Source organism: Cnephaeus nilssonii (assembly GCF_951640355.1).
Source record: "Cnephaeus nilssonii genome assembly, chromosome: 17".
NCBI classification, from domain to species: domain Eukaryota; kingdom Metazoa; phylum Chordata; class Mammalia; order Chiroptera; family Vespertilionidae; genus Cnephaeus; species Cnephaeus nilssonii.
Genome location: NC_137088.1, coordinates 2,669,380 through 2,685,805, shown reverse-complemented (window position 1 = coordinate 2,685,805; position 16,426 = coordinate 2,669,380). Strand labels below are relative to the sequence as shown.

At 60.6% G+C, this 16,426-nt stretch overlaps 3 protein-coding genes across 4 annotated transcripts in view; 1 reads left to right on the top strand and 2 right to left on the bottom strand.

The window, feature by feature from the left end:
• DCAF1 (DDB1 and CUL4 associated factor 1) overlaps positions 1–5,192 on the top strand; it is a 50,840-nt gene extending 45,648 nt beyond the window's left edge. Inside the window, exons 23-24 of one of the 2 annotated variants that reach the window (XM_079795130.1) lie at positions 446–698; positions 4,279–5,192. In XM_079795130.1, the coding sequence (XP_079651256.1) occupies positions 446–698; positions 4,279–4,337 (312 nt within the window). In that variant the 3' untranslated portion in view covers positions 4,338–5,192. Of the gene's footprint in view, positions 1–445; positions 3,747–4,278 lie in introns of those variants that run through there. The other variant, XM_079795129.1, reaches the window with a different exon arrangement.
• Positions 5,193–8,087: 2,895 nt separating this feature from the next.
• On the bottom strand, positions 8,088–11,215 carry RBM15B (RNA binding motif protein 15B). Its single transcript, XM_079795131.1, has one exon. It carries the CDS (start codon positions 11,056–11,058, stop codon positions 8,395–8,397), a length of 2,664 nt encoding a protein of 887 aa, XP_079651257.1. The 5' UTR covers positions 11,059–11,215; the 3' UTR covers positions 8,088–8,394.
• A 1,789-nt stretch (positions 11,216–13,004) lies between these two features.
• On the bottom strand, positions 13,005–16,313 carry MANF (mesencephalic astrocyte derived neurotrophic factor). The gene is made up of 4 exons (XM_079794952.1): positions 16,158–16,313; positions 15,380–15,507; positions 14,510–14,651; positions 13,005–13,422 (listed from the first exon to the last, which is right to left on the bottom strand). Exons 1-4 carry the CDS (start codon positions 16,240–16,242, stop codon positions 13,238–13,240), a joined length of 540 nt encoding a protein of 179 aa, XP_079651078.1. The 5' UTR covers positions 16,243–16,313; the 3' UTR covers positions 13,005–13,237.
• Positions 16,314–16,426: the final 113 nt, after the last annotated feature.

Below are 16,426 nucleotides of genomic sequence, written 5' to 3'. Positions count from 1 at the left end.
TGAGGAGCTGATGGCGCAGCAGCTGTTCTTCATTTTGTTAGGTAGGAGAACAGGCAGATTCCAGGGGCAGCAGCTTTTGTCCAGTGCCGCCTCTGATTTCACTTGGTTTGGTTGGTGCAGGACTGAGAGGAGCCAGCCCCTTTGGGGTCATTAGCCAGGAGGCTACACCGTCAGTGGCAGAGGCCTCTGTAAAGCGAGTTTTGTTTCTTTGGATAGGGCTGCGTGACCAGTAACGCCTTCATGGAGTAAGTCATCCTCGTCTGGTGTCTTGGGGGCCATGCACATGCCGGCCGCTGCCTCACTGATGAGTCTGCTGGCTCCGAGTCTGTGCTAACCCGGTGACCGCGCCCTCTACTGGCAGTTCCCTCCCGTCCTTAGGGAAGTGGGGCAAACTCCCCGGCCAGGCCTCTGTTTCCTCCTAACGGACCTAATGCTCTCTTACCAGGAGGAGGAGGAGCAGGAGGAGGAAGACGACGATGAAGATGACGATGACACCGATGATCTCGATGACCTTGACACTGACCAATTGCTGGAGGCGGAGTTGGAGGAGGACGACAACAATGAGAACGCAGGGGAGGATGGGGACAATGACTTCTCTCCCTCTGACGAGGAGCTGGCCAACCTTCTGGAGGAGGGAGAGGACGGGGAGGATGAAGACTCCGATGCAGACGAGGAAGTGGAACTGATCCTGGGGGACAGTAAGTCCAGGACGACCATGGGGCTGAGCCTGGGCCTCCAGGGGAAGATGCCTTCCCTGTGCCAGCCCCGCCCAGTGTGGAAGCCACACCAGGAGTTCTCTGCTCCTTCCCTGTCCATCCCACCCTCTGGCCCCTGAGAAAAAGCAGTTTTCCCATCTCTGACCTCTGCTCTCCCATCAGACTATGTAACCAAACAGCTGTTCGCTCTCATCTTTAAAACGGAGGCTGGCAAATGATTTCTGTAAAGGCGGGACAGTAAATGTTTTACTTTGTGGGCCACATGGTCTCTGCTGCAGCTTCTCAACTCTTCTCTTGTGTGAAAGCAGCCAGACACGCGGGGTCATGGTCCTGGCTGTCTAGAGGGTGAGCCTCAGAACAGAGGCCTGAACAGAGGGCCCAGCTGGCACCTGCTGGACCGCTCGCTCCTTCTACAGCAACAGAAGCCTCTTGTGGGCTTTTCTGTCTGCTTTTGCCTTAAAGACCAGGGGCACAGGTTTCTTTGTGTTTTTTTTTATCTTCCTCCCCCCTCTATTCCAAGTTAGAAAAACTCCCTGTTTCCAGCAATTTCCCAGTAGGAAGGCTTCTGAAGTCAGACTGTCCCTGACTATATGCTAAGGAGTCTTGAGGAACCAGCTGACAGTTCTCAGGGTCTGCCAGCCCCGCAGCTCACGAGTGTTTCCAGAGGACACGGTGGGCAGCATCTGAGGTCACTGCCTACCTGACAGTGTAATCCCTGCGACAGCCAGCCATTTCCGTGTAGCTAACCCGGCCCGTCTTCCCACAGCCAGGGCGTTACACCCAACACAGCCACTAGCCACGTGGCCATTGACACTGATGCATCGTTCTAAAAACTCAGTTCCTCATTCCCGTGTCCACATTGCCAGTGGCAGGAGACTCGTGTGGCTGCCTTGAAGGGCACCGATCCAGAACACTGACTTCACTATGGAAATTGTGTTGTGCTGGCCTGGGCCCAACAGATGCCAAGTGTCTTTATAGTAGATGTTCGGTGTTTATAACCAGGAGCAGGAGAGAGATCTGACCCATGCTTCTGGCCCTCAAGATTGAAGGCAACTGGCTGAGGGCAGACTCTCTCTCTCACGGTCCTCTGGGCTGGGAGGGAGTGCCATCTGCTGTTGTTCCCATGCTGGAGGTTAGGGTGGTTCAGTGAGGGACGCTTGCTTTGTCCCTAGCCATGGTCAGAGGGCCAGGTAAGAGGGGCTAAGGGCCAAGGGACAGTGCTGACAACATCAGGGCAAGTTTTACCGAACCTCTTCTGTCATCGGGATAGTGACACACAGGCCCCAGTTCCACTTCCCTCCAGTTACAAGCAGTAAGGTAGGCTAAGGAGCAGCGGGTGAGGTGCCCGCCATGAGCCTCACTCATTCTCCTTCTTCATTGGAATATAAAGCCACAAAGCTTTATTTGGCCTGTAGATTTACTGCCTCCTCCAGCTTTTCCTGTTTAGTTTAGGAAACCTTTCCTAGTCCCCACCAATCTGGAAAACCTTAGTTCTGTCAGCAGCGAGAATGTTACTTTAACTTGGTGGGAAGATTTGTGATGTAGAAATGCCATAATAGATGGCAACTCGAGGACGCTTTAGCTTGGGCTCGAGAGCTGAGGTGGTGACAACGAGGTGGCACCTGCAGCGTGCGCGCCATTGCTCGGTTTTACACCCACCGCTGCTCGCAGGGCAGAGCACACTCTCTGGGCCCTTGTCTGCTGGCCGTTCGCTCACACGGACCTCAGAGCAGCAGCTTCTCCGTTTGGGGCTTGTGGAGCCTTTAGGGTCTGACCGAGCCACCAAGCCCAGAAAACCACACCTTGAGCCCCACCCACCCCTGCAGGGGCCTGGGCCCCACCCCTGGTGCTGGATTCTCTACGCAGAACCCGAACTCCTTAACTGGTCTCTGTTCCAGTCAGTTCTACCCCCCGCCCCCCAAGCCTGTATGTTATAGAGCAACAGGCTAAATCAGGCGTCCTCAAACTACGGCCCACGGGTCACATGCGGGTGTTTTTGCCGTTTTGTTTTTTTACTTCAAAATAAGATATGTGCAGTGTGCATAGGAATTTGTTCATAGTTTTTTTTAAACTAAAGTCCCGCCCTCCAATGGTCTGAGGGACAGTGAACTGGCCCCGTTTAAAAAGTTTGAGGACCCCTGGGCTAAATAGTGCCAACATGGTTCCCATCTACAGGGCCTTTCCGAAGGCGAGGGCCTGACCAGGGTCTCTGAGCACTTAGAGGCGCTAAAAGGCTGAGGCTGGCAGAGGGCGAGTCCTGACCCCTGAGCACCAAGCCCTGAAGGTTCTCTAACCTGCACCTGACACTCACGTGCTTCAGGGCTGTGCCGTGATCCGTGATCCTCCAGGGCTTCGGTCCTGGGCCGGGCGCAGGTGCCGGGAGTTGGTCTGGCAATGGTGGCTCATAGCGGGGGCACCTGGGATATGAGCTTGGCTCTGGGGAGTGGGCCTGCCCTTCCCCGCTGCACTTCCTCCCGAGTCCTGGCAGCGAGGAGGCCGAGGCGGCTGTGTGATCAGCTGTTGGTTCTGTGATCTGATACGTGCTGTGCCTTTTCGGCCCGGGAACACTGGTTTTCCGGCCACCTCTTCGCTGCTTTTCAGGACTTCCGTGAGTCAGCCATGCTTTTCTTGATTTTACTTGATCCACTTCCGTTTCCTTCCTAAAGGAGATTGTAGTGAATGAAGGTTTGGGAACACGCTTCCTCAGCTTTTCCGAGCGGATTCAGTCTCTGGGCCCAGCAGCCGTCCTCTCCTGTGGGAACTTCAGGGCCCGGGGGCACTTGGGGGGCTATAGGGCTGGGTCTGCCCACTCCTGGGGAGCCCTTGTTAAAAACCATTTCACAGCTGTGAGTAATCAAAATGGGCCGTAGGCCTTCCCTTACCTTCTTCACTCAGCAAATTAACCAGAGTCGTGAGGAGTGAGCTACTAGGCTTCTCTCCGACTGTGGCCAGCCAGACACAGCTGCAGGGCATCCCAGCTCGTCCCGCTGCCTCCAGGCACAGGGGCCTGCCGCTTTAGGGAGTCTGCTCCCTGCAGATTGAGTTGAGAAACTGCAGGGCACAGAATCCCAGGGTGACAATCTCTGCCTTGAGCTCTTTTGGGAAGAGGAGCTAAGGCGTTAAAGAGAAATCTCCTTGCGTGGGCTCAGGTCCTGGGCTCAGATAGGCCCGTGCCCAGCCCTGAAGGACTCCCGAGGCCCAAGGGCTGTGGGGCTCCCTCTGCTCCCCTCAGCCTGGCCCCTTTGCAGCTTTTCAAAGCATCATGGGTAGAAGCTTGAGGGGGGTTTGCCTGGTCCCTTAAGGGTCTGTATGTAAGGCAGGATGAGCCGCTAGGACGCAGAGGACACCACATTCAGGCCCTCTGAAAGGTGAGAGCAGGAGGTCCCAGGGGTGACTGGCCAAGAAGTGAATTCTCCAGAGCCTGCTCCAAGGGGTGGGTGGGTGCCTTTTCCTTTCTGGAAAGGTCATTGGTTCCAGACACAAGTGTATGCACCTCAGTCGCTTCCTCCTGAAAGCTAGAAGCCCAGCGGTGACCTGGCCTCTCCCTCTGCTTACCTTGCAGCCGACAGCTCGGACAACTCTGACCTGGAAGATGACATCATCTTATCTCTGAACGAGTGAGGAGCATCACCACGTGGAAGTCTTGGCAGGCGAGAACCTAAGTCAAATGAATTCACACCACCTTCCCTCCCTCCCTCCTCCCAGGGCCGTCCTTAGGGCACTGCCTGGCCTGCACTCGGAGGACTGTGGCTTGGAGAGTCCCCTGGGCCCCGAGGACCCGTCCAAAGCTAACAGCCACCAAGACACCAGCGGTCAGGCCCTCGTCTGTCCCTTCTCCTCGGATGGACATACCTTTCCTCAAGGGAAAAACACGTTTCTGGGGTCATTTCACAATATATTTTCTTTGTATAATGTTCTTTACTTAAAGAACGAGAATAGTTTTTTATAAAACTCAAAAAGAAAAAAAAAAAAGCCAAGCATTTGTAATTGAGGGTATGAACTTGTATCCACCAGGTCCTTGTCCCACTGCATTTTCTGCGGAAGAAAATGGCGTCTAAAGAACAATGCGGAGGCATTTTTACATACGTATTTAAGTGAAAGGAAAATCGTGGTTTCTTAAACTGATAAGGATGAAGACTATTTTATTATAAATATAATATATGATTTTTAACCTGTTTTGTTGCCTCACAAGCTGTCAGGTTGACTTGCTCTCCTCTGGGCCAGGGTGGGAGGAAGGCTGACTCATCGGCTCTGGGCTGGGCAGCAAGGCTGTGTGGATGCTGGTTCGTGGAGTTGAGGGATCTTAGGATATGAGTTCACTCCCTCTAGTTTTCTTTGTCCTTCAGTTTTTTCAAAATCTTTTTTTCTCTTTCCTTTCTCCCCAATGTGGAAATTACAAATCAAAGGCCTTTTTCTTTAATGTAAAGTGTATTTATTTAAAAAAATACAAAATAAACTACAAGCCTGTCTTTGCTACGGCCTTTCCCTGTCCTTTTACCAAAGTGGGTCTGTCCCTTTCCTTGCAGCTCTAGCCATGCAGGAGAGAAGCCGCCTTCCGAGAGGCAGTCGGCACGGTGGTAAGGACACCTCTGCCCAAAAGCTCTGGGGAGAGAAGGGGCTCCGTCCCAGGTCTGCCCCAGCCTGGCCTGCAGCTCCCCACACTGTCTGCACCAGAGCACCTGGCGCGGGGCTGCGGGAGGCGTCAGGGCCCTGCCCGCGTGGACACCTGCCTGTCCCCGGCTCTGAACCAGGAAGGCCGCTCTGGAGCGCAGGCGTGGGGCTGGAAAGTGAGGGGTCCTGGGCCGTGGGAGGGAGGAGCGGCAGAGCTAAGGAGTGGCAGCTCGGGGGCGACTGCTGCTCCCTGGGAGGCAGGGGGCCGTGCAGGGGCAGCGCTGCAGTTGAGGGGCAGCGGGGCTGGCAGCTACCTCACAGGCTCTTGCAACCAGCCTTGGGGTGAACTGTGCTGCCGCCAAGGACAATACCAGGTGCTTAACTCCCCCCCCCCCCCGCCCCCTTCCCACCATGAGAGACCCGGATGCCTTTCTTCCTGTGAGTTTGCCCAAGTAACAGCTTCTTGGTTTCTATCATGTAGGTACGTAGCTCAGAGAAGAGGGGACACATTTGGTTGTGAAGTAAACAAGCAAGACAGACAGCTAAACTCACCAGGGGCTGGTGACGCCCTGCTGGGCTCGGAGCACCACAAGCTGTCACACACCGAAGCGCGCCTGTGTCGCTCAGGTACCTCTTGGTCCTCTAGAGAGCAGAGGTCTCGGCTCCTAAGTTGCGTCATGCCTCAGCTTAAATAGGTCGCTAACACCTAACCAGTAGATAGTTTGCTGGTGCTGAATGGATTAGAAGAAAACGGGTTAAAAGTAAAGAAATAGTAAAAGCACTATATTCTTCTAGTCATTATCGGAGCCACTGTTTCCCTGACTGTGGCAGGAGCTCCTGGGAGCACCAGGGCTCTCGGGAGGGGCCTCCGGCAGGAAAGCCAAATTCTGGTTGCCTTGACAACACACCCGCAGGGGAGCGCCCTGAGAGGCCACGGAAGCATCAGCCCTCGTCCTCATGCCACCAGGGCGCAGGCGAGTCACCTAGGAGGAGCCCTCATGTTGATTTTGCCTTTAACAACCTAGTGGACCCCAGGGAGGCGCTGGCGCCCGCAGTGGCAGCGTCTCCGCTCGGCTTTGCCCACCTGAGCTGCCGCGGCCCCTCTGACAGGTCACGGCACCTGCTGTGTCTTAAGAGTCGAAGGAAGCGGTTGAGAAGAGGGTGTGAGGGGCAGGAGGGAGTCACTCGAGTTCTTTTGGGGACCAGAGAACACGGATGTAGCCCTCAAGGGGGACGAGGCGAGGCTGCAGTGTCTCCAGCCAGGTTTCCCAGGCTTCTGTTCTGGCCGGTGGCCGGCACTGGTGAGACCTGCAGGAAGCCTGCCGGGCGGTGGGCCAGCCCTCCCCTCGCTCCACACAACAGGCCAATAAACTGGTTGCCCACTTATTTGTGCAAATGTTTTGTTACAAACTTGCTGCTTCTCCTGGGCGAGCACCAGCAGGAGCCCAGAGAGCAGGCTTCCCGGGCACCTCCCCCTTGTTTTAAATCTCAAGGTCTCAGACACCTCCTGTCTTTGTGGACAGCACCCCCAGGCCCTCGCGACGGTCCCTCAAAACCACCTAGCAGTCACCTGCGCTGCCGAGAGCCAGCTGGGGTCGCGCTAGACCTGCAAGCATGGCCTGGCCACCGGGCCGGGAGTCCCTGGTCACGTGGGGGCTCGTTTCTCACTGGAGCTTCCGTTCTCCCTCATCCCTGACAATGACCCTTTGGACATCCCAACACATGAACAGTCCATGGTGCGTGGGCCGTTCTCCAGTGACAACGGCTGTAGGACACGGGTTTCCTTTGCCAGCACTGGCCACAGTCTTACCAGAGAGAGATGCGTGATGACGGTTTAATGCTGCAAGCGCTTCCCCTCCCAGCTCCAGCGCCTCCACGCCCCTCCAGCCTGGGCACCCTGAATGGAGCGGAGCTCTAGCGCGCCCAGCACCCCGCCCTTTCCCCACAGGAGCACCGATCTCCCAGGGGTCTCCGCCGCCTCAGTATCCGGGCAAGAGGCCTAGGCACACTCACCTTGCACCTGGGAGTTAGGTCACAGCATCTTCCTCACCTGCTGCCTCCACGGCAGCATCACAAACATCTTCAGCGTCCCCCACCAAGCTCTAGGGACTCGGCACAGACCTCCACATTGACCATCGGTTCTGAGCGGCCCAAGGGAGCGCTGGAATTCACAAGTTCAATAAGCAAGCAAAGCTGCCTCCCCCCCATTCCAGCACGTGGCCGCTAGTGTCCCTGGGAGTCTGACAGCTCCAGGTCCAACTGGGTGTCCCTGGGTGGCTGCATCAAGGCCAGAAGGGAGGCTGAGCAAGAGGGAGTCCGCACGGTCTGTCGCACCAAGACCCTCGGGCAGCAGTATCGGATCACACAGCTGCCAGACCGCCTGCTTCCAAAGAGGCCTGGCGACGGGAGCTCTGTCCAACAGCTACAGCTCACACAGGTGGACACGAGCTGTTAGGGCCGAACAACCCAAACCAACAACTACCGCAGCTGCTCCCTACGCACCCGTGGCACACCCCCTTCCTCTGCAGAGCTCCGCGCAGCTGGCACGGCAGTGTGCAAACTGAAGCCACCTGCTCTCAGCCAAGATGGAAAACCAGTGTGAATCCAGTTCTGACTCAGCCCAAGGAGGTGAGGGGCTGAGAACCAACGCAGCAGGACTTGGCAATACACCGGTGCCAGGAAGACGACGTAGGGCATTTGTGGGGAAGGTCTTCCATCTTTGAGGGGAAAAACTTGATTAAACCAGAACTCTGAACAGGATTAAAAATCCATCCTGACAAAGGCTTTACTGACAACTTTCCATACAGTTAGTCAAAAAATAAAAAAATACAGAACACAGCAGACAGTATCTCGTACACTAGAAAGCAACCCGACAGGAGTCCCTTCTCATCACGGTAGAAAAATCCCCAAAACCTAAGGACTTGGTTTTGGTGGGGACAGGACTTTGGTCTCCCCCTAATGAACCAAAACAACCCAGCAGAGAGAAACCAAGGGGTAGGATCGAGGCAGCGGGTCAGGTTTTAAAACGACTGCTTTTGTGACGCAAGCGGAGCTGGGAGCCGCCGGGCTAGGCAGTGTCCCTCACCAGAACGATCACCATGTGCTCCTCCTCCAGCTTGCCCAGAGTCCTCAGCGCCGTCTGGAGGTACTGCTGCGAGAAGTCGCAGGGCGGGAAGGCGTAGAGCATGCCCGTGCTGTCTCGGCCCTTGGACCCACCCACCGGCAGGCTGATGACACCCGCCGCCTGCTTCTGTTTCAAGTAGGAGACCAGGTTCCTGAGAAGCCGCCTCTGTAGGCCGGGCTCCACCAGGGGCACCCCCTCAGGGCCGGGCCCGCCGGGGGCGGCCTGCGTGGCCAGCAGCACTGCGTAGCCGTTGGGGCTCCCCTGCTTGATGCGTCGGGTGACCTCGTCGAGCTTGGGCTGGTCCAGTCGGAGGCGCTGGGCAATCTTCAGCTGAGTCAACTTACTCCCCGAGGAGTGGTCTTTGAGGAGCCCGCCGATCACCCCCTGGTCCCCCTCGAGGACGTGCATGGACGTGGGGAAGCAGCTGTTCTTCAGCACCAGAAGCCCGCTCCAGCCCAGCGGCAGCGTCTGGGCGTACTCCGAGAGGTTCTTGAGCTTTTTGGTCTCCTGCTTTGGCTCCTCCAGAGGCTTTGGCTCCGCCTCCGCGGTCCGATGGTTGCGCTCGCTCTCCCGTGTCTTCTTCCCGTGGGCAGAGTCTGGAGCCTCGTGGTGGTGGTGGTGGCCCCGCTCCTCAGCCCCATGTCGGCTGTTGCTGAGGGAGTTGCTGCTCGACTCCTTGGTCCCTTCGTTGGAGTGGTTTTCCTTGCGGCTGCGCTCAGGGGTGCGGTCGGAGCCCCGGTCGGCCGGCTGCCCACCACCCTTGGTCCTGCTCCGCTCCTCGTAAGGGGAGTGGGTGGTCCTCCCGCGGTCGCTGGAAAGGCTCCTCCGCTTCCGCCTCTCCTCCCAGGGCTTGGGCAGGCCCCGGTCCCCATCTCCTCCCCAGCGCTCCCCGCTGCGGCTGCGCACCGAGCGGCTGTAGCCCTCCAGGCTGTTCCTGCGGTCAGAGCTCTTACCGGGGCTTGTCCAGCCCCCTTCCAAGAAGGTCCGGTCTCGGTCTGAGTACAGGAGGTGTGGGGGGGTCCTATCCCGCACCCGAAGGTCGGGGTCCAGGTTGCGGTGCCGGGTATACCCGTCTGGGAGAAGCTCGTAGTGCACAGGGACGGGGGAGGGCTGGTACTGCTGGGGGTACCGAGTCTCCTCTGCTTTGGCAAAATCCACTCGCAGCCTGCGGTCTGGCCCCCCCAGGGGAAAGCCCCTCATTTTGGCGCAGGCGGCCTGGGCTGCGTCCAGGCTCTCGTACTGGATGTACGCAAAGCTGTCTCCTTTGACATGATCGATGGTCCGAATGCTCCCAAAGCGGTCAAACTCCCGGGCCAGAGCGGCCAGGGAGGTGTTAGGTCCCAGACCCCCCACCCAGAGCCGGGTGGTGGGGTTGGCCTTGCCGTAGCCAATCTTGATAGGGTTGCGGCCAATCACCCGGCCTGACATGGCCACCTTGGCCCTGTGCGCCATGTCGAGGTTCTGGAACTTGAGGAAGGCGTACGCACCGCCCTGGCCGCGGGCAGGCCTCTTGATGACCACCTCCTCGATGATGCCGTACTTCTCGAAGGCGCGGCGCAGCTCCACCTCCGACACACTGTGGTCCAGGTTCCCGATGAAGAGGTTGCGCGTGGCCCGCTGGTCGTCCTCAGGCATCAGGTCCTCCTCGCACACAGCCGGGTAGCCGTAGGGGCGCCCGCGGTCGTCGTACAGCCCGTAGTAGTCCAGGGCCCGCTCCCGCGACAGCCCCACGGCGGCGGCGGCGGCATCCAGGGCGAAGGCCGCAGCGGCGTGGCGGGCACGGGGCTCGCGCAGGGGCGGGGGAGCGACGGGGGACAGGGAGCGCTGCTTGTACTGGTAGCCCCCGTGCAGCGGCAGGTAGCCGAGCGGGTCGGAGGGCGCGGGCGGCCCCGGGGGCGGCGTGGAGGCGGCGGCGCTGCTGCTGCTGCTCCTCCGGCTGCTCCCGCCGCCGCGCAGGTACACCGGCTCCACCTTGAGCGGCCGGTCGTAGAGCAGCAGCTGGCGGGCCAGGGCGTGCTGGCGGGCCTCGCGCGCGTCCTGCGGGTGCCGGAAGTTCACGTAGGCGACGCGGCCCAGCTCCGGCGTGTGCGACAGGCGCAGGCTGATCTCGCCGAAGCGCTTGAACTGGTGGAAGAGCCGGTCCTCGAGGTGCTCGGCGGGCAGCGCGGGGCTCAGGCTGCTGATGAGCAGCGTCTTGTACTCGGGCGCGGCCGCCGACGAGCCGGGACCCGAGGGCTCGGCCCCGGGCGGCGGCGGAGGCGGCAGTGGAGACGAGCGAGGCGAAGCGCCCGAAGCTCCCGGGTCCCCCGAGGCCTTGCCGCCGCGTCCCCCGCCGCCGGCGCCTGAGCTCGAGGAGCGGCCGCTGCTCACACGGTGATTGGCGTCCCCGGCGCCGCGGCCGTCACGATGCCCACTCCCGCCGCCTCCGCTGCCGCGGGGTTTGTCGCGGGTCCGCGTTGGAACCGGGTGCTTGGCGCCGACGGAGGCCTTGTGCGCCGCCCGCCGCCCGCCCGCCTCCGCCTCCCGTTCGCGCTCCCGCGGCCGCTTGGCTGATGATGACGAGCCGCGCCCGCTCGGGCTCGAGTCTCGCTCGCTCTGCCTCTTCATGGCGGCGCGGCGGGCGGGCGGGCGGCCCGCAGGCCCCTCACAGCGGCGGCGGCGGCGGCGGCCGAGGAGGCAGCGCCCCCGGCGCCGCCATCTTGGACAAAAGGACTCGGCGCGGCGGCGGGGCGGAGCGGCGCCCAGATGCTGGGCGTCGCGTTATCAGGCTGCGCCAACCGCGCCACGTGACCCGCGGTGGGCGGGGCGAGGCGGCGCCGGGCGTGCGTAAGCGGCCTGCGCCGTCCCGGGCCACCTGACCCCGCGGCCTGCGGGCGAGCCCGGCCGGGCGGTGCTTTGGCGCCACCGTGTGGCCAACGCAGCTGAGGCTGGGGCTCCGCTGAAGTCGGTGCTCACGAGCGCGCGGCTCGCACCGCTCCCGACCCTCCCTCTGTGCGCGCCTGGACGCAGCATCCCTCCTGCCCCACCGCGGCGTCTCCCGACTGGGGTTCAGGACTGACAACCCCGAGGATTGGAGCACGCCGCTCCCTAGGCCCGGTCCAGGACCCACGCTCACAACTCGGTTCACCTGCAGCGCCCCCAGCTCCCCATCCCCACCCACCAAAGGCCGAGGCACAGAGACCCGAGACAAACCTGCAACTTCTGGGGTGGGAATAGGCTCCTTGGCCCCAGACAGCGGGCTGCAAGGGCGCAGGGAAGGCCAAGTCCACTAGTTAGTTAACCTGATTGCCACGCTCACCTCACTGGCCAGGGCCCTCCTACCCCTCTTCCAGGGGCAGGCCCTCCTCTCCGAGGTGAAGTGAGGAGCCCGGGGAGGTGCTGGACCCATCGCAGAACCTGCCCACAACTTAAGCCACAGGAACGTGGCTGCCCACCGCCTTTCCTCCCGCACTGGAAAGCCGCTCCGGGGGCAGCGAGACAGGCCTTAACACCCGCAGCACTGCACGACCTGCTGCAACCCGCTCCCACATAACCATGGGGTGAGCCCTCGGGCCGCGGGCTGTCTTCCCGGTGGCCTGGGGACACAGAAGCCCTGGGACACAGACCTAGGGGGCTAAGCTGAGGCAGCACCATCTTCTGAGACTTCTGGCTCCCACCGTGGATTTTCCCAGCACTTTTCCTGGGCTCAGGACACTGCCTGTCAGATCTTAAGAGCCCCGGTTCCTCCCTGATCTTGGCCTGCGAAGTGGCTCAGCCTCCTGGCGTTCCTCACACGGTGCTGCCACGCACTCGTGGGCTGCACAGAGGGCCTTATGCAGGCAGACTGAGCTCAGGCCCGCACGAATGACAAGGGCTGAGCAAGTCCTTGGCAAGAACTGCTTGTCCTTCCCTGCACGTGGTCTCCGCGGGTCCGAGGAACAGATGTTTCCATTGAGTCACAGCTCCTGCCGAAGCACCAACCCCACAGAAAGCAACTGAAAAACCAGCTGTGGGGACAGGCCCCGAGGACCTCAGCTGCTAGGCCTCTCGGGTAAAGACGAAGGCAGCCTCGCACGGGCTCTTCTGACAAACCGACCCCTCCGGGTCTTGCAAAAGCCCAGTGAGGCCCCAGAGCTGGTGCTGACACTAGACCACAAACTCCGATGAGCAAGTGCCTCCATGGCCAGATCCGGAGAGCGGAGCAGCCAGGCCAAGAGCATCTTAGAAACGTGACAGTGCTCAACAGCTACTGGTCGTCGTCGCAGGAAACCACTGCTGGATGTGCGCCCTTCCCTTGTATCTGACTCCACCCCCTCGCCTCCCAAGAAGCGGTGCAGCCTCCAGCCGGTCACGAGGGTGAGACAGTCACTGTGGGAATTAAGCCCAGCTTCCTCCTGGGTCCCCCCCCGCCCCCAACCTGACAGCCTAGCCCGTGTCCCACCCTGGCATCCCCAGCACTGATGGTCGGGGCACAAACGTGAATGGACCGGAAACTCTGGAAACTGGGAAACGTCAGCCGGTGGGATCTTCATGGGGGTAAGACCCTATTTCAGATTCAGTTCCCCAAGGACAGCTAGAAGTTTTCTTCCTTTAATAAAAAATCCCAGACACACTGAAGTCCCAGAGAAAACCAGCAACAGAAGGAAGGGACCCCCGACAGGGGTGCTGGAGGGCCAGCACATCAGGACAGCTCCAGGCTCCACACCCGACACGGTCAGGAGCTGGTCTAGAGAATAAATTACAAAACGCTGTTTGGGGAAGACACAGCTGAACTGCTTCCTTCCCTCAGTGCCCAGGGTTGGGCCGACTACAAATCAGTCCGAGAGCTGGCTGCCTTGGGGGCGTATTTCGGCATCAGTTCATGGATCTTGCGGATGTAGTCGGACTTTTCGGCGCAGCCTTTGCACGTCTCCCCCCAGTCGTCCAAGATCTTCTTTAGCTCTTTCACGCGCAGCTTCTTCAGGTCCACTGTGCTCAGGTCGATCTGCTTGTCTGCGGAGAGCAGGAGAGTTACCAGCTGGGCGGGGCGGCCAGACCCCCAGCAGGCCCAGGCGGGACCCCTGCACAGCCAACCACCCCTTAAACAAGCAGCCCTACTGGTCACGGGGAGACAGTTCTAGACACACACGGCGTGTCGGTGCCCATGCCCCCGAGGGGGTTGGCCTCTTCACCAGGAAGGCCGGGCTCCTGCTGGCAGTGTCGCCAGGGACAGGGATGGAGGCACAGCCGCCCAAGCGCCTCTAACTAGTCATGGTGGAGGTCAAGTTACTGTAAAGTGACAGTTTCAGGGCGACAGAGCAGGTAGACCCCCAGCCCACTGCCCAGCACAGGCCTCGGTCAGGCCCCGAGTCAGGTGCTCACTCTCCACTACCTGTGACCGAGAGAGACCTGAACCACCCACCGCCCAGGGTCTCTCTCGGAAGCCCAGCCGTCCTTGACACAAGAACACGGGACTTTGGACACTCACACCCAATGAAGTGTGTTGGTGACACTGAAATGGCACAGAAGAAAACCACCAATCCTGGCCCTGACCCTTCTTTCCAGCAGAGACCGACCAGCAGGAGACCCGAGGCAGCGCGACCCCGGCCTGCCCGCTTGGACACAGCACTTCCTCCAGGATGACAAAGGTCGCGCGGCCTCAGAGCTTGCAGCCAGGAAAAGCCCGTTAACTCCCAGGGAGGTCACACCACACCCTCCTCAGCCCTCAAACCCATGTCCCCAACTCTGTCCAGACCAACAGCCAGACCTGTCTTCACCAACCTGCCAGGCGCCCTGTGCCCAGCTCACCACCTGTCATGCCACACTGGCTGCCTCCGCACTGCCCGTTTCCTGTCTGGAATGTTCTTCCATTCCCTTGGCTAATGTCCCACCTCCTTCCAAGTTTGCTGAAAAGTCACCCCAACGAGACCTATTCTGACCTCCACCCATTACGATGCCAGATCTGCACCCCCCACTGAGCACCATCTGCCATGTTCAGCCACATACCCCGGGCTCCCGTGTGTCACCCAGCTCGAAGGCAGACCCCACGGCGCGGGCACCGAGCCGCAGAGGCCTGGGACGCAGGCCTGGCCACACTCACCGTACTTCAGCTCGCAGATCTGGCTGTCTTTCTTCTTGAGCTTCTCGCAGACCTTCTCCACGGGGATGTGGTGGGCCAGCGGCTTGGACACCTCGTTGATGATCTTGGTGGCGGCGTCATCTGTGGCCCCAATGTAGTAGCACTACAGCAAGAAAGGACACGGCCTTCAGGAGCCGGCGCTCGAGTGGCCACTCCTCCAAAACACACTGACAGCTCAGAGCATCGCCTTCCTCTGCCAGGGCCTGCTTTTCCCGGGCGCCCTGTCCTGGCCGTCAGACGCAGTCAGTGTCAGCCCCGAGTCGTAATACACGCTCCATCCCAGAACTGGCAGCCACCACATGAAGAGCCACCAGGGTTCAAACCTTTAGACAGACAGACAGACAGACAGACAGAACCAGGCTGCCAAGAAAATGAAAACTACAAAAGCCACCGCCTCACTGGGGGTCCTGTCCCCCATCGGGCCGGGCCCACCCTGTGCACAATGGCACCTCTGTCCTCGCTCATGCCAAGCTCGTTCTGGCCTCTGGGCACTCCCACTGGCTGTTCCCTCGGCCTGGGATGCTGTTCCCCAACCCATGACCCTTCCCCAGAAAGGCTCTTGACCTGTCCTGTCCTCTCACCCCACCATGCGTCCTTCCTTTGCCTGTCACCGTTCTCCCCAGACAGCCCCAGCGCCAGCACCGAGCAGGTGCTTAGTCAATAGGAACGGGACAAAACACACAACACCTGCAGAGAAAGCACTTCAGTCGGCACGAGTTCCCGACAGAACTCACTCAGGCCTCCTGACCAGACAAGTGGCCGGCCCCGCCCCGGCCTGCGAGGAGGGGGTTACACAGCCGGCGCCAGCGGGGACAGTCACCAGCTACTCACCAGCCGATTCTCTTTGCCTCTTGCTTCGCGGCAGAAGTTTATAAGTTCTTTTTCGATAGAGGCTGGTGAGAACGTGACATCTCTGTCTTTGAGGTCCTGGTAAAATCTTCCCAGGTAAGAAACACAAACTGGAAGAGAGAGAGGGGAGGTGATGCTCAGCAATCGCCCAGCTGCACCGAGCCCACAGGAGGTCACGCGGCAGCAGTTCTTACAGGAGGCACCGAGGGAGGCCCGCTTCCCATCGCCGGCTTTTCTCCCGGGCTCCCCGTGGGCCGGAGCGCGGCTCCGGGTGCCGGGGTCCCCGGTACACCCAATGCCCACAAACAGCTCCTCCCTGTTTCTTCCGTCAAGCTTGAGCCCAGACGGAACGTGGCCTTGACACGGACTCACTGTGACCTCACAAATGGACAAACTGGAGGCCGAAGGGCAGACGAACCAAATGCTGCTTATTTCCAAATACCACACCGGCCCCCGCGGTGCGGCTCCGCACTCCCCCCGCCCCCCGGCCCCGGCGCGGTGCCCAGGGCCGCCCTCCCGAGAGCCTCTGCCCAGCGGCGGGGAAGGACGAAAACTCCGCGTTATCCCCTTCAGGCCGCTCAGCACGTCCCAGTCCTAACTTTCTCTCGCCCCACGTAGTTCTCTGTGCCCAGCGTCGGCCCCTCTTCGGGCAGATCCCGCTGGGACAGGCCGCCGCCGCCCCGCCGGTTCCGGCCTCAGCCCCGGCCCCGGCCCCTCGGCGGCTCAGCGTCGAGTCAGGCCCGCCCCGGCCCCGCCGTACCTTCGCAGTCGCCCGGCCGCAGCGCCCGGCCGTCCGGCAGCACGCTCAGAGCCAGCGCCACCGCCAGTCCGTGCGTGGCCCACATCCTCCACCTCCGCCGCCGCCGCCGCCGTCCGACTGAACCGCGCCCGCCGCCGCCTCCAGGTTCCGGACGCACGCCGTAGCTCCCCATTGGCGGGCAGCCCCGCGCCCGCCCACACGCCGCGCCCCCATTGGACCACGCCTGCCAGAGCCCAGACGGGCGGCTCCACGCTGCCCTTCCCCATTGG